Genomic DNA, 17,667 nt, shown 5'->3' with positions numbered 1-17,667 from the left:
GCAATTTCTCCATCTGTGAGATCAATAAAGTACCATCTTATCTTATCTTATTAGAGCATAGTTGCTGTCTATGACATAGGTCTATGTCCATTGTAGGACTTTGTAAAATACACTTTACTGAATTTAAGTTCTTATCAGTTTCAGTATCATAAGGTTTGTTATTGTTACTGGTATTATATGGAACTACTGATGATTACAATTTCTTTCTGCGGTTCACACTGGTCACATTTTCTCCTTCCTTTCATAGACATTAAAACACCAGCTGTTGCTTTTGTATCGAGCGATAATAAATAATAATAATGTGTGACAATGTTTACTTATAAGCTAATGTGATTATTTTTATTTTTCTACATTCATTTTTAACTTGCTATACTCACGTTCTCACGATGTGTCAATAAAGTAGGAAACATTATGCAGTTGAAATGGGAAAACTATTCAAATTATGGATTAATGGAAGAATGTCATTGAAAAAATATCTATTTTTATGCATAATAAATCTTGTGCTAAAACTCTTATGTTTTTGCCTTTTTCCTTTGAGACACCACGGCAAACCCTTTGATAGTCCAACATTTCACTTTTGATTTTGCTTAGTTTACACTGAAGCTCCAAGCTTCCCACAACACTAATATTTCTAACTTGATTTTGGTCGGGAAATAATGATCTATTGTAGATTTTGATTCCACATATAGGAGTCCAATACAGTGAGCTGTTTCTCACGTTTACCTCAATGAAGTAGAGATTTGGGTATGTAATGCAATTTCTTATCTGAACTCCTGGTAGTTTCTTACTTTACACTACTTTTTCCTCTAAAGATCAAGACCACTCTAAAACTAGTCATGCAGGATATCACTTACATAAAAATATCAATACTTTTGTGAATCAGTGCATTGCTACTAAGATTCTGTCTATTGATTTGTTTGACAACCTTAATCCAGAAAGAAACTCCTGAATTAGTAGACTTGTGGCATTCTTATTACGGGTCAGTATTGAATCATAAATTAAACTTTAAATGCCAGTGTGCGCTTCTCACTGGACTTGTCTGTGACAGTGACCTTTATCTGGCAGATGACACCGAACTACAATTCACCTCCACTCTCCTCTCCTCTCCCTCCCCCGTCATCTCCATCTGTCTCTCCTTCCTGATGTTTGCTGACTCAATTATTTTATTTGTGGCAGAAAAGTGGCTAATATCAAGTTCAGGCTCTCAGCAGAAACCACCGTCTCTATTTACACCGTGCGCCTCCGCTGCTTGTTCGCCGCTCTCATACTCATGCTCAGTGAGGTGAAACACTTGCAGATAGGACTGGCCTGGAGTTTAATAGCGTCATGTTTTAATTGAAGAAGCCTCTTTAGCCTGATGGAAAGTAGGAGGGTGTGGGTGAGCGGTTTACGCGAAGGACACGATGTGAAAATACCCAAACTCAATTTTCGACCGGCAGAGATTAACTAGCAGGAACTAATCCATTGTGTGCGGGAGTGATACGGTTATCAAAAGCTATTGGGTTGACAAGCACCGAGACATACACTGTGGAGGAAGTTTTGGTGCACTTCAGTCGCTGCTGGTTTTCACAAGATGGCGACGTCCTGGTCATAGAGCAGGACGTCTAAAATAATCACAATAAAAATGAATTAACGTGACAGTGGAGCGTGATGTGGAGAAATTGCATTGAAAGTCTCTCACACCAGGAGCTTGTGGTATAAAATCCTGGCTCTAGTACTTCGCTCAGTGTCTCTCTCCATTGTTCCTCTCTTCCCTCACAATAAAACATCTTTCCAAAATACATAAGACTATACTGTAAAGCTACACAGTCAAGTCACAAACTTTACATTACACACACAGGTCTTATTTTTGAGTGGAGCTTCCCTGTTCCCTCATCTTTGTAAAAATCTTCTACTATAGACCCTTTAATTGTTTGTAAACATTACGGGCCAAGCTGGAGGCGGGAGGCTAAATTCCTATCTATTTCCATTGTAGCTGTTGTCATAGTAACGATAAACAAATGTCTAGCTGTTGTTGGAAATATCATATAAACCTTATTTTATCGTCTCGAATGTCATTCCTCTTGTTCTTGCACCTTAAGCCACAACAGGACCACGTTTTTAGTTGTAGTTTTGCACTTATAATCGCTAGTTTTAGTTTAATGTTATTTCTCTTGATCACTTCCTGCCTCCAGCTGATGTCAATCCACAGTTACCATGGAGATCCGCCATCTTTGCAGCTGTTAGCATGCATTTTCCATAGACTAACACTGGATAAAAACAGTATAAAAAGTGGAGAAAAAAAGCCGTGGAACAGCTCCGTTAGCTGCTGAGTCACTGCTGGTAAATACATCTAACTCACTGTGGTGTCCAAGTGTTTTAATGTGAACAATAACTCCAGTATTTTAACTTTTAACACCTCCATTAGTTTACAATTGCTGCTAATCCCATAATGCTTAGCGATATGAACTCTATACAGCTCCACAGTCAAGCGATACATGGAGAGATCACAGCCACAAAACCTGTAGACAAATGTGCACTACTTCATTTAAGGGTTTGGTAAAAAACATAAACAAAACTCAAATTTATAATCTTTCATTACAGCATTTACTGTGAATCATCGTTCCCCACACAGGCCAGCTTCCTCTGGGGAGGCCACTGTAAAATATCTTGACAACCTGAAGAAGAAACGCACTGGTATCAATAGTGTGATTACGGCTGAGAGGGTTGTATCGATCTGTGCCAAAGAGCCAGATGTATATATTTCAGTGAGTGAGTTTGCTTAATGTTGCCCAGGAAGTGAAGATGAGCATTGTGAAAAGTCTCACACAGTATATTGAGATATAACTTAAAGCGCATATGACACATTAGACACAATTTTTGCCAAAACATAGTTAAGACAATCATATTTAAGATTCTGCTAAACTTGTACTCAGCTTTATTTAGTTTGGCCAGTTTTGCTACGTTTATAGTTTCGCTTCCTTATTGGACCCCGGCAGGAAGTGACATAGATAGAGGCAAACAATTTTAACCTCTTAACTCCCACCTGAACCGAGCACATTTTCTCCAGTTTGGCTTTACCCCAGTCCAAAAGCTTCTGGAAAAAAGGAGTGAAAATAGCGACAAAACTGAGACGAAAACGATGATGAAAATGTCACAAAAATGTTACAAGAAATTGACAAAAATGTGACAAAAATGTGACCAAAAAAAATGACAAAAAAAATGACCAAAAAAATGACAAAAATGTGATAAAAATTTGACAAGAAAATGACAAAAAATGGACGAAAAAATGACTTAAAAAATTACAAAAAATTGACGAAAAAATGACAAAAATGTGACCAAAAAAATTACAAAAAAATTACTAAAATGTGATAAAAAATTTACAAAAAATGACCAACTCATTTTTGTAACTTTTTGGTCATTTTTTTGAACACCCAACAAAAAAATAATGGAGAAAAAATCTGATAACGTGAGGAAAAAGATCTCTCGGTTCAGGCGGGAGTTAAACTGTGCCAACCATGTTAAGTCAATGGGAAATGAGTCAAACTGCTCTGTAGCTTTTTACCGTCTTCTATGTCACTTCCTGTCAGCCGTTTAAAAAAATACTTTTCTGAAATGAAAATTATGCAACTGATGTTAATCTTCTAAATAAATCATATATTCAAAAGCATTAAAACCTGTCATATGCACTTTAAAGGTGAAGACGGTGGAGGCATGAAGCAGTGATTTTGGGAAAGGCGTGACTTCACAGAGAACAATGAATCACATGAGAGCAAACAGAAAGGACACGTAGCCGGGACTTTATATCACCTTGTTTAATTACACAGACATATACACATGAGCAGCCTGCCTTCTCGCTTTTTTATGATTCATTATTAAGATTTTCGAGGCATGAGGCGAAACCTGGGCCAAAGTGCTCGAGAAAGTCAGCAGGTGACAGGAGTTAGGTCAGAAACGTGACATTGAGAAAAAAAAAAAGAAAAGACACATTGACTTTGCTGTAGCCACCAGGAGCAGTCAAGTCTACGGTGGACATTAAGGGCAGTCAAAGGCAAAAACATCAATATTATTGCATTTTGAAGCACCTAGAATATAAACTGGTGGATACAGTTATGTGAACGTGATCTTGTCTAATTCCTGACCCAATCTCTGTTCAGCTGCTTGGACAAGGTCACCGGTCTGCAGCCCTGCTATTCTCAAATAAATAATATACAAAAAATGAAAACCACTCCCTTTCAAGCAAAACACAAGGCTACTAAAATAGTACAAAGATTTTTTTGAGTCGAATGTTACTTAAAACTCATTTCTCTGTTTATATACACATACAGATCCATATAAAACTGCAAACCTCATTGTGTGAGGGGGGGTGAACAATGACACATGGCCGCACCTTTCGGATTGTTACATTGGTAAGAACAGCGTTCCCTTTTCCAGCTCTTTGGTAACCAACATGTTGACTAAAATAGACTTTCCTCTGTCATTTTAGCTTTACAGTTATACATATTTATTCCCATAGCAAAACATGACATAGTCTTTAAAAACAATCTTTAAAACGTATCACAAAGAAACAAAGATGGTGACAATGCACAATGCAATATCTACAAACAAACAAAAAACAAAACAGAGATGTAAATTTGCCGTTTGGGGACAAGTCTTTGTACATTTTACGTGGTTGGCAAGCGGGAAATCAGGCCCTCTGCAAAAACAGCACACCTGCTCAAACCTCGGCCCGTAGAAGTGCCATAGGGCTCTTCTCTATGGCCGGGGAGGTCTGCAGCACATTCAGGCCAACTCTTACCAAAGCTGGCAAAAAGGGTGACTGCTCTACATTCAATTCTCTCACCCACCAACACGCTGCCTTGCTACATAGCACCACTGCAAAGATTGTGTTTGGGGACCGTTCAAAGAAAATTAATAGACGAATGAGGACAATAATGCGGACTGTTGCCCATAAAGTTGGTAGAATGTTTGTTGATACCTTCGCATTTAACGAATACACTGCCTGACCTCATTACTTGGCAAACTGATGAAATAAGACATCTTTGTTCTGACTTTATGGACAACAGTGCGTGAATCAAAGCCGGATAGAGGCAAAAAATCACTATAAACAGAATGATGGATGTGGATAAGTTGCAGAACCAGGGCCACCTCTTCTCACGTCCTAAGAGGGTATCAGTTCATCTCTGTAAAAGCCCGAGTCCATCTAACTCCTGCTCTCTCCCGATAAAGTGCCATTTGAGTCATTGAGAGCTGAAAGGCTGTCCACTGCGTCATTGTACTCGCTCTCCCCCCACTCGCCCTCACGTTCACATATAACCGTCATGGGACTGCTGAGTAGCCTGCTGCGGGCGTTGTACTTGCTACTGGCAGCGGAGGGCGGCGTGCGCGAGCGTCCGTATTTCATCCCGCTGAACGCGAAAGAGGGAGACGTGGGCGAGGACAGGGGCAGGGAGTCGAAGCGGTTCCACTCATCGGAGGGTCTCTTGCTGCGGCCGGGCGAGGCGCAGGGGCTGTGGGGGTTGAAGGTGGGCGACCCGGGCGAGGCGGGCGGGTCCAAAGCGGATTCGGAGCGCGTCCTCTGGAAGCGCGGGTCGGTGGAGCGCAGCATTTCGGCGGCGGACATCCGGAAGCTGGTCTCGGAGCGGCTGCCCTTCTTCAGGAGCAGAGCTTTGAAAGTGTCGCTGCTGGTGGACGACTTGCGGAGGGCCCTCTGGATGGAGCTGTTCTGTCTGGGCAGGGACGAGGACTGGCCCGGGGAGCTGCCCGTGGGGGTCACCGGAGGGGAGCCGGGGTGAGAGCCAGACCGCGGCCGCTCGTCATCTGACACACTGCGACCCAGGACCTTCCTTTTGGACCTGTTGAAAGTAAGATGGCTGGATTAGAATAGCACAATTTAAAGCAGAACACTCATGCCCCTAGAGGCCAGGTGTCATAACATTTTTTTACTCATTAATTGTCTGTGAGGGTAAATACTACGCTGACAGAAAAGACAAAAGGAGAGAGGGATATTGCACATCCAATTACACAATGGAGATCATTTTTTTTCACTCAAACTTGACTGTAAATACTGTTTAAGTGGTGATAGCCCACAGTTAGCTTTGCATGTTGGCCTGTTAGCTTCTTCTGGGTGATTCCATTAGTGTGTATTGGGAAAGTTGCAATTGTGGTTTTCTGGCCAGAGACACCAGGGGGAGATAAAAGATCAATCATCCCATTAACACTTGTATTACCCCCAGAGGAACTATGAAACTTATTTATTAAGGTAAACAAGTTACTAAGTTCTTCTAAGTTCTTAAAAGGACAATGCACATTAGAGCGTTTGGGATTGAATATTTTAAATTAAACATTAAATAGAAATTTGAGGCTTGGAAATACATACATAGTAAAGTAAAGCTCGTTACTATTTAATATATCAACAAAAAAGCTTTTAAGAACAGTAAAAATCTCTACTACTGTTGAACTGTTTAATCCTTGTGGGCTGGTGGTGAGCAAGTGCAGTAGCCACAACACAAAGGCAACATACATTGCCAACCGTAATTTAATGGGAGTATACAGTATTTCTCAAAAGCTAAAATCTTTTATGGGAGGACTTTTCTGCTCTTTTCACCGCTGATACGAAGGAAATGGAAAAGTGGAACTGGGTTAATCAAGATGTCACAGGGGATTGTTAACTTCATCCAGAAACAGAATCATTATCTATCGAGAGAAACTACCCATTTAGATTCAGCTTAAGCCTACAGGATATGTCTTCATACAACTCATTAACTGTTCCCTGCGCTGCTGCCTGGTTCCTCTGAGGATAGAGCACTTTCAAAATCTTTGTCCCGAATTCACCATATGTTTGCACTGCCCGCAGCAATCGCACCAGCAAATCAGTAATAAACAAAAGAGCCGTCAATGACATAGACACAATTAAAAGAGAGGCTTGAAAAGTGGAATAATTTTGCATTTTGAATTGAGTGAGGGAAATCCGTCTATGCTGCGGGTCGGCAGAAATGCTTTGACTTAGGCACAATGAAATTAGTCAGAAATTCACAAACTGGGAATAGCGCCCAGAGCTGCTTTAATCACATGCAGACACTTGTGCTTTCCTCAGCGGGAGTTTGGAGTGGTTGTTGATGTTGCTGCAGCCTATATAATATCCATAAAGAATTAACAAAGCAGGACACAATGAAAGCTCTGCTGCTAACTGTTTAAAATGCAACGGTAGCAGCGCTGCAAAGCAACAAAGCTATTTATGGGAAGAGTCCATTTGCCACTTTGAACCTCTCGAGATGCATGCCCCCCCCTTCGACCCCCACTGCACACAGCAACGGGATGGTAAAAAGCATGAAACTTAGATCGCTGATAAGAAAAAAAATAGGGTTTGATCACAGAATTAAAGAGGACTCCAGGCAAGGTGAGACATAATGCCTAATCCCCCAGATCGGATCTAGCGAGAGTGAGAAATTGTACAGAAGGACCTGTGGAGGGTGTAGCTGAAGGTCAGAGAGGAAATGCGCAGTGACAGGACGTGTGCGTTGGTTCTTAAAGACTCGAATTGTGCCTATGCCCTAAATTCCACCCCTCACAGGAGCTTTGTCTTCTGTGAGCTCGCCACATTAAGCGTTACATAAGAGTTTCTCACACACGTTCACACATGGATATTAAAACACCTGAATCTAGTGAAGCGAGACGCCGCGCTACTTTCACTGCAAACACAGGCACGCTGACTGAATGCATGAGCAATTTTACAAGTTTCATCCGTGTATCGGTTTACACTACTGCGCAACAAGTTCACAACTTCCAATACAATTATCCAGAAGTTGAATGAATAAATTAATTCCCTGGTTTAGTGCTATGCTGGGGTTAGCTCAGACCTGGTTCTCTTTAGACCTTTAAGACTAGATTAGTACAAGTTTGTATTAATTTTGTATCTTACTAATATAGGAGACAATCAGCAAATAAAAAAAGACTAATTATTTAGGTCAAACACTGTATTATCTTCTGCAAGCAAGGAAACATCCTGTGTCTGTGGTGTCATATTTATAAAACCTTGTAAATATATATAGTATAATGTCAGCAGTTGTAATAGCTGTTTTTGTTGTCATATCTCTTTGAAATGTTTGAAATGTTCTCTGCTTCTAAAACAGAAATTGCAAATATTTCTGCTGATATTTTTCCAGCACTCCTGTATACTACCCAGACCTAGTTCCCTACATGCCATTCTCAATAATGTATGTGCCTCAACCTCACCGTTACATAACAAACGTCTTGAGTGCACGTGCAGTCAATAAAGCGAGTGTTGCCGGTGGAAGTAAAATCCCATGAAATGAAATCCTGTGATGGTGAAGAGGGCTCTTGACTGCCGCGCCACGTGACCGTGAAACACAAACTGGTGTGGGCTGCATGAGAAATTTATGTCTACTCCGGCTTTGAAGAGCGCACATATGCAATATATGTCAGAGTGGAGAGCACTAGAGCAGATAGACGCGCGCTCTCTCTGGTGGCCTCTAACCTAGATTAGTACCACCGGGTGTTTGAGTAGTTTAAATATGGATGAAGCAACAAGCCTTTTAAGTCAAAATGAGCAACGCTAATGTGGCTAAACAGACACAAAGCCTAGATAAACATTTGAGGATGTGGCACATGCTGGTTGGTAACAGTTTATCCAGGGACTTGAGCTGTGTGACCGATAGGTGCTCTGACAGATGGGACGACTACGCTGGAAGTTACGACTGAGCTGGGTGATAAACAAGCAAAGGGGAAACAGAGAAATCATGTCCTGAAGGGTGAAGTGAGGGGGAGGAAGCGGTCAAGTTCAGGGTTACAAGGCGCGGAGGACAGATGAGATGGGACGCTGACAGGAGAGAGATGCAGAGAGGAGGGAGACGGAGTAACACATGGCAACACACACACACACACGCACAGGAGCTGCTTTGGTTTGACAAGAGCGAGCCAACCCACCTGTGAATGACCGCGAAGAGGTCCTCAGTGGTTCTGGGGCGAGAGGGCGTAGGGGTCACCATGCTCCCCCGGGACGCCCCGTTGGACCGGACCGGCGACGATTCTGCCGTGCTGGATTCGAACACCTCACCTGAAGAGGGGAGAGATGTCACCGTTACAAACCAAACGTCCTTCGTCCTGCGACTAAAAAGGTGGAGCTGAGTGTCCCCCCCCCCCCCTTACATCTCTGGCTGTTTGGATTCCCCCACTCTGTGCAAAGAGTTTTTTAGAAGCTTTACTCCTCCCTCCTCTTCTCAACCTTCGCGCTCACGTCTGCAATTCGACTGCCTGAGCTGCTGCGGGCATCCTCCCCTACATCCTACTCGCTCCCCTCCCCTTCCCGATGCGACTTAGCCCCTCCCCCCTATCCCAAACCACACACATCTCCACTGGGACAGACGCGCACCCCTCCCTTACCTTATAGTGAGTTAGGCTACAGTGGGACGGGAGATTAACAGCAAAGATGAGAGGGGGGGGGAACATATTTGAAAATAAGGATGGACTGCTTGAGGGGGTGAGATAGACAGCGGGCTGGATTGAGTGCAGAAAAAAAAAGAGAAAAGAAAAGCCAGAGCAATGCAGGGGAAAATGGGAGCGTGGCCATAAGAGCGGCACAGAGAAAAAAGGATGAGTAGAGAGAGGAGAGATCCAAGAGGCTGCGGCACTGCTGTCCCGCTGATAAGCTGTGCTATTTTCACCCGGTTAAAAACCTTTAAAGCTTCTGTTTTTAAGTTGACTTTAAATTGAAAATAAAATACATTCCGTGAGTGCTGGCCATATCGTCATCGGACCTTCTGTGGTGTCAATCATTCACCAAAAATGGGGAAAGTATCGATTTAAGTTGTTAAGAGAGTGATGGGAAAGTAGTAAATGCGTTCCCATTTGTTCCACAATCTTAAGTAATGGTCAGTCATTCAAATAAAGTTGGTTCTGTACCACAATTTCTGTCAAGGTTTGCAGCGGTTCTGATATAGGGTTCATGGTCTAGACCCATTTTCGACTCAATTTAGTTCAAACTAGGTCTAATTTACTATAATTTACACCAATTCAGATGGTTTAATCTTGATCTGGGCCTTGTGGTAGTTCAAGGCACCACCAAGTACCTTCCAAGTAAAATCATACATTATTTTATCCTTTTGTCAAGTCGACTTCGATCAAAATGTGTCTCACTGTCACTCACCCGTGTCATCCTCTTTGGAGCTGACAGATCCAGTCGTGCTGCTTGTCCCATCAGCCTCATCATCTTCCTCCTCTTCGTCATGTCCATTGGTGCACACATCTTCTTCTTCTTCTTGTAGGTCTGTGAGTGTTTCGCTGCTTTCTGTCACAGGCTCAGAGCTCTCAGAAGTCTCCTCATCTTCCTGTTGCCCGTTTTGCATCTCATCCTCTTGAATAAGCGAATCTACCTGATCTGTAGGCAACAAGTCATTCCGTTCAGTATTTCTACCCAGTTCTATACTAGGTTGCCGTAAGAAGGGCATTTTGGGCTTCTTGGAGACCGCAGGGGGCTGTTTGACAGGAGACGTCTGTGGTGAAATTATCATGGCATCTTGGTCATTATAACTGTCTTTGCCATTAAGGAGTTGGTACTCAGACGTCCCCTTAAGGATACTACTCTCCAGTGACAGCTCCTCTAAAAGCTTTGAGACAGGGGAAGGGGACAACTGGCGGGACACCTCTTCAATGAAGCAGCTTTGAGCATCATCCCGGGAGTAAGTGTCTAGAGTTTGAAGTTTTGGGCCGTCGCTAACGTCCACGTCCGAGTCACTGTCGGATTCCTTGTCGGGACGCTTGACCGACCGTAGCTGGACACTCTGCAGGGCGAAGGGTGTGATGAGGGGCTTGGGTGAAGGCATGGCATTATCAGACAGAGCCTCTTTGGCGGGCTGCTTCGGTGTCCTGACAACAGATGGAGGGGAAGATGATGCGACAAAGGCCGGCAGCGGCGGAGGCGGCGGCGGAGGGGGGTGCACGTTGGGGTATGGGGGCGGAGGAGGAGGGGGGCTGAAGCTACCATCGAAGGACGAGCTGGGGGGGATTAGTGCATCAGGGGACGGAGGAGGGGGAAACTCTGGGGAAGTAGAACAAGCAGGGGGCGGACTGAGGGCCTGAGCCGGCGGGGTGGGTGGCAGCGACGGAGCAGCAGAGGGACATTCCGGATTCGAGGGGGGCAGTGGGGCGGGGAAGGGGGGAGGAGGGCTCAGGGGAGTGCTGGGAGCCGAGGAGGAGAAGACGGGCAGCGGGGGTGGAGGGGGAGGTGGGTTTTTGACAGAGTCCGATGTGTTGGAGGAGAGAGAAGTGGACGAGGAGGACATTGACACAGAGGAGATGAGAGATGACTTTCTCTCGGGGACTTTGGGTTTGGGACGACTCGTTGAGGGGGACACGGATCGGGCATATGAGGGAACTGGGGTCCCGGCGGTGGGTGTGTTGGACTGGCTGGAGTAGCCGCTCGAGGGCGAGGTGAGTCTATGTACTCTGTCAGGTGAGGTTTTGGGCTTTACTGCTATCCCTCCCTGGGCTGTAGGAGACTGGACATTGTTACTATGCCCGTTGCTTTGGAGCTCTGCAGAGTTGGAAACAGTCTCTGTGGAGGTGGCAGCGGGAGAGTGCGCCCTCTGGTCGGCCTGGCTGCGAGGGTAATCCATGTAGTAGCCCCAGGACTCTGCATAGTCTGATCGCAGGCTGCTGGTTTCACTTTGAGCAGGAGTTACCTGGCAGAGTGAATACATATTTGACATTACACCCGAGTTAACTCCCAGCGATGCTGCAGAGCTTCCTGCACTAATGCTACTGTGACTGCGTGGCCGGAGCACCCATGGGTCGTCGTAGTCACTGCATGGGCTCTGAGAGGGTGAAGATGGTGATGCGCCTTTTCCTTTGCCTCCTCTCAGTCCCAGCTGTAAGCTCTGCTGCAGGCTGGCAATGAGACTCTCATTCAGCACTGATTCATTGCCTCCGCTAATGGCGCTCACCCCTCCCAGGGGCTTCTTCTCTCCAGGTCTGCGCCTGAGAGAGTCTGTGCGAGCCGGGGGTAGCGGCGGCTTCTTACATTTACGCAGTGAGATGCTTCGAGACAAAGATCTATCGCTGTATAAACTAGCAGAGTCCTCCTGATTGGCCAGCTCCCGACACTCGTACATGCTGTGTCTAGTGGCTCGTCCAACTGCCACTCCTTGGCCACTGCCATGACTTCGTGAGCGCAGGCCTGAGTCCAGGTGCATGGAGGTGTAGTAGCCGTCGTTGTCCTGGGAGTAGAGTGAGCTGGAGTCTGTGGTCGTTCGGGATGAGCGCTCCAGACTGCTGTACAGCTGGTTAATGGGAGTGGAGCAGCTCGAGGTCAGGGTACGATGTGGGACCACAACATTCTCAGGTGTGTCATAGATCCACTGCTCCTCTGGGACACAGGAGGGAGGTGTAGGGGCCAGTGTGCTGTGTGTGCTGCTGTCAGAGTGTCCCGATTCACTAGTTGGAGCAGTGCCGGTACTTTGAGCTTTAGTCACCGGAGTGGAGGTGGCCAGAGCGGGACAGGTGCTGCTGTGGCTGAAGTGTGCAGGACTGGACGCCAGAGAGTCAGCGTTTGAAGCCAAACTGAGAGGGCGACCGTTGGGGAGAACGATAGCTGTGGGTGGGCTGTGCCCAGACTTGTTGAATGTAATGACCTCAGAGGAGCTGGACATAGTGGCATTCGGGATGAGTGACGTAGAGTATGCTGCATGAGGGGACACAACACAGGCCGGACCTCCACCCCACTCATTGACCTGACTCCCATTGACCTCCTGAGACTTGGGTCGGGGCAGAGTACCCGATCTTGGGGCAATTCTCATGTGGACAGCTGTATCATCCACTTGCAGTCTCCCAATGCGCCCCTGAGGTGTTCCGTGCCCTTCGGTTTTCATTGGGGTACTGCTGTAGATGGGATCTGCACTTAGAGACACCCTGGCGCCCCGGGGCAGGCTGTGAAACCGGGACAAGTCTCCATTATAATGTGGCATCATCACTATCCCAGAGCTGTCCGTACTGGAAAGAGATATGCTTCCAGTTGAGGATGAAGCAGAAATCCCTGCCATCTGTGCAGCAATGCCCTGTCCCCTCTGCGCACGGATTCTCCTCATGGACGGGGGAACAACTTTCACCTCCTCTGTCTGACAGCTGGAGTCCCTAGTCACTGACCGGCGGAGCATTGAATTCATACTTCCAGTTCGTCCCAAAGTGGAATACTGCCCCGGGATAAACATGGAATGTGGGCGTACATCCCCATTGCGTCCTGGCGTTGCTGTTAAACAAATAGAAAAAGATAAATTAGTTCACAACATTGGAGTTTTTCTCAATGGCAAAACTTATTGAGTTACTATGTTGCCTATTCTTGGTCACATGGGACCTGTATAAATTGCAACCCCGGCTTAACATCCTCTGGTTTGCATCAGAGTGGAACTGACAAAACGGAAGACACATTATTTCTATTATCAGACTATTAGTCCATTAAGGAAGCATAAATGTCTATTTGGCTTTTAAGCAAGTGCAGTTTGAGCAAACGCAGAGATGCAAGGAGGCATGCACAGCACAAACAGGGTCAAATACGTACAATGCAGATAGAAGAAGGGAAGAGACTAAAACGTACCAGAGAACCAGACAAATAGTCCAAAAGGTAGCTAACCGAACTGTCCCCCATTTGCAAAAGTCCTCGTTCTCCAAAACATCCTTACTCCCTTCACCCTCTGAGCATCTGAGCATCACACACATTCTCTCCTCTTCCTCGCTAAAGACTGGAGTGACAGCTCGGCTCGCCTCTGCCGCTACTGCGATAGATTAAGCTGCAGGTCTAGTACTTCTCAGGCAGCATCAGAGCAAGAAGAGGGGAGAGGGAGAAACAGAGGGAGAGAGGGATGGGGACTTTTACCCCGCACCAGTAATCATGACATTCAGAGCCTGTCGTCGGCTGGGTTCTAACCAGACTTAAAGCTCTTGATCTTATCGCTGTGGAATTAAAGTTTCCTTCAACACTGCTGCCATCCCACAGTGAAGACATGCGTAAATAAACATGTGGGGTGGTCATTGCAGCTGTGCCAGTTTAAGGAGCTTAATGCAGGGGGACGACTGATTCCTTATATCTGCAGTTTGTGCATTGACATTGATTATGCCAAAGGTTAATGATGCCTTTGGAAAATGCACACCAAATGAGGAACTTATTAACATATACAACCTTTTTCCATGTTGGGCCCCCTTGTCCAAAACCGCAGTAATATTATTTGTAAAACATACAAATAATGGCCAAGTACTAAACAGAATTTGGAAAGTTTTCTTTTTTACCATTTCATTTGCTCAAATAGGAAACAATCCCTAAAGCAAATGGGATAAAATGAGGATAAAAAGAAAAAAACAACAATATAATAAAAAAGAACATGGGCCACACTAAAACAAGGTCGTATTCAAATTGCAACATGAAACACAAAAAGCCAGCAGAAACCCATGAATAGACAGGACAACACATAATTTGAACAGACATAGTGCTAAACACAAAGTCCACACAAAACGATGATGCTCCAACATGGAGAAAAAAAAGAAAGGCTGAAGAAACACAACTATGGCTATGACAACTAACTACCGCTACCACTACTTGCACTACACGTCTATGGACAGTGGAGGGCGCCGCACGTGGCCCCGCAGTGATCCATACCTAAGTCCTGGTTGAAGTTGTCGGGCAGCCCTGATATAGTCTTTCTGCGTTTGACCTTCTTGGGCCGTCGGGACACGGATGTCAGTGTTAATGAGGGAGCGCCGGATGCTCGCCTGCCGGTCAAACACTTCCCCTGGAGGTCGGCAGAGCCAGGCAGGCGCAGACACAGGCAAACAGTAGACAGTTAGAGGGAAATACTTCACATGCACAAAGTGTTCTCATTGTTAAATACGTCATGCATTATTAGCAGGTTCGGACATCTAACAGTGAGTGGCAGTGTCAGCCTTTGCACGTGGATTTGATGTACTTTAATACACCTAAATGCTTAATGCCTTAAAGTTAACAAAAGATTTGAAGAGAATGACCAAAGTGACACACAAATCCATTTGCAAACTTTGAGACTGTCTGACACTTTTGTTTTAAATTCAATGTTTAAGTACATCAAAAACAAAATGTGTAATTTTTTTGGGCATTCATTCACGTTAATGCAAAAGTAAGATGCTCATAAGTATTGCAGGTTAGAGGGGTTAGAGTTTTTAATGACATGCAGAAAGAAAAGGTTATCGGACACAGTGAGTAACTTTTGGCTCTAGCGGCGCTGCTGCGTAGGTGGTGACAGAGTGCAGTGCAGACGTCAGGGATGTAGGGAATGATCTAAGGGCGGACGTGTACGTCATGTTTGCCGCCCGTGTGACTGAAAACCCTCTGATCTCGCCCAGTGTCTGTGGCTCTACCCTCTCTCACTCGGTAATATAAAGTGACAGCAGATGAAGTCAACAGCGATTTGTGAGGAGAGGAAACACATTAAGCCTTCATTAGTATCTACGGGATCATTGGGCCTGCAGGGAGATTGACTGTGACACGAGCAAATTCAGACTGTGACTATTGAATATTTACGTTATTTATTTATTCATACATCAGTTGTTAACAATTGACTTTTCAGATGGGGTTAAAAGGTATACATTTCTGTTTGAAAGAGTACTCTGCAAGTTCACCCTTTTTCCACCAGCAGTTTTTATGTTAAGTTTCTTATTAACAATATATGTACAGAACTTTTTCAACATTTTTTATTATCTTATAGACAATGTATTGCCCATCTTTATTTCTTGATAACACTCACAATATGTTTGCGCTGACTAAAATGATCGTATGAAGAAGAAGAAGAAGAAGAGTGTGGCTGTAGCTAATAAAATGCCCCACACAAACAGATGAGTCCTGGAGATTTTTGTTTATTGTGTGGATGTTCATCTGTCAAATGCTCTGAGAACAGTCAATAAAAATCCTTGACCCTTGAATAAGCTGTCAAACAGGTTTATCAGACAAATGCACACGACCAGAAAGGACGGGCAGGAGCACTTTGTTTCAAGTCAATAGACATGGGCACAAGAGGGCAGGCGTTCAGGACTGACATCTCCGATAAAGTGGAATTGGCACAGTATGGTTCTGAACACGCCATAAAAAACTCTCAAAAGAGCTGTGTCCAATCATATCATATTCTTAATTTTTTTTCATCATTTCATAAGCCTAATTTTAGTTTTTCAGGCTTGTTCTATTTCTTCTCAGTAGCATTTGCATGTGTCCTCAGGATTAAATGAATGAAATTATACAGCGAATAAAACATTTCAAAAGGCTACAAAGAATAATTAGAGTTGATTGAGCCGATAACTACATATATGAGAATGACAAGAATGAATTCCAACTAAATATTTCTGAACATTTCAACGTTGATGACAGGGCATACCTGTTACATTGATGGGGACGATGTCTGTGGGCACTGCCTGCGCCGCTTGCCTCATCCGCTCCTCTGGCGTGGGGAGGGGAGCTGCCTTGGTCCATACCACCTGACCGTCGACCTCTGACCCCTCCTCGCCGCAGCCCTGGGGCGTTTGGGACCTCATGGACAGCTGGGATTTGGCATCGTCTGCTGATGATGTCATGGACTGGAAAAGGAATGATGAGAGTGACGAGGCTGAGAAACATCAATCTTTTTCAAATCAGCAGATGGAAACAGATGGGCTGTGTACATTTTCAAGAATCACACATAAAACAATCTTGTAGCTTTAAGGTGTTTTATAAAAAGGTGCATTTATTAATTTGCTAAGTCTTAAGTAGTATAGCAAAAAGAGAGGAGAGGATTTGTGTGCAGTTTGTGAACTAAATGATCTGCAGCTCCATGTACAGCCACTAGAGGGAGGCATGACACTCTTGACTCAGCCATGTCTCTGTTCAGTACAAACCTTCTTATCGATGTCTTCATCCTCCTCGTCCTCCAGGCTGCCGGGCTGCAGAGGGTCAGAGAAGATGGGCCCCTGAGAGTAGTACTGGGAACTCCGAAAACCATCCTTCCTCAGTTTGTCACAATCTGAAAGATCAAAATGAAGATTGAGTTTACAAAGGTTTGCAGCCATTTCAAAAGATGGATTCATCATGTGTTTGGACATGCATTATTGACCGGTGTTTAGGCTCATTGACTGCATTTTCAAATAAATAATTGCTAAAAAAAAAAAGAAAAGAAAAAAGACCACCCCCTTTTAAATTTTCTAATGTGTGTCAAATGTGTGTGCGTAGTTTCCATTCAATTTGCCTTGCCCTATTAACCCAAAAATGTAGACACCTAGATATTTTTTTCATTGCATGTGAGTTAACCATACATTTGACTATCATGCATGCTTGATATATTACTTCATAGATGTGCACTATCCAGTACACGGACATAGCCGCTCTACTACTACTCACAGTAACCATTTGCATTAATAATTTAACGAATTTGCTCGGGTGTCACATGACCGCGGCTCTCATTGGACGCTGCCATTTGCTGCTCACACCTCTCTCTCCTCACCACCTGCTGCTTCAGTGGTGATGCGGGCGAATGGAGATGTGTGATATAGTAACAGCCCCATGAGCCAGTGCACAGGGGAGCGGGGCAGTCTGTCAAACACAGATGGCAGAGCTGTCCCCGTGTGCAGTTTATCAGACAGGACACGGATTTGACTTTTTCTTTATCTTTATCTTACAACCGAAAATCA

General features: G+C 44.6%; 1 protein-coding gene across 1 annotated transcript in view; it reads right to left on the bottom strand.

Annotated features, from left to right (window-relative positions):
• Positions 1–3,609: 3,609 nt before the first annotated feature.
• Positions 3,610–17,667, bottom strand: part of LOC306974493 (NHS-like protein 1) — an 82,436-nt gene continuing 68,378 nt past the window's right edge. Inside the window, 7 exon segments of the mRNA XM_079571742.1 lie at positions 3,610–5,834; positions 8,926–9,055; positions 10,145–13,240; positions 14,642–14,720; positions 14,722–14,774; positions 16,383–16,581; positions 16,879–17,003. Of these exon segments, the coding sequence (XP_079427868.1) occupies positions 5,183–5,834; positions 8,926–9,055; positions 10,145–13,240; positions 14,642–14,720; positions 14,722–14,774; positions 16,383–16,581; positions 16,879–17,003 (4,334 nt within the window). The 3' untranslated portion in view covers positions 3,610–5,182.

The sequence above is a fragment of the Gobius niger genome (genome assembly GCF_951799975.1).
Source record: "Gobius niger genome assembly, chromosome: 15".
In the NCBI taxonomy this organism is placed as follows: Eukaryota; Metazoa; Chordata; class Actinopteri; order Gobiiformes; family Gobiidae; genus Gobius; species Gobius niger.
This window is presented reverse-complemented; position numbering and strand designations above follow the sequence as displayed.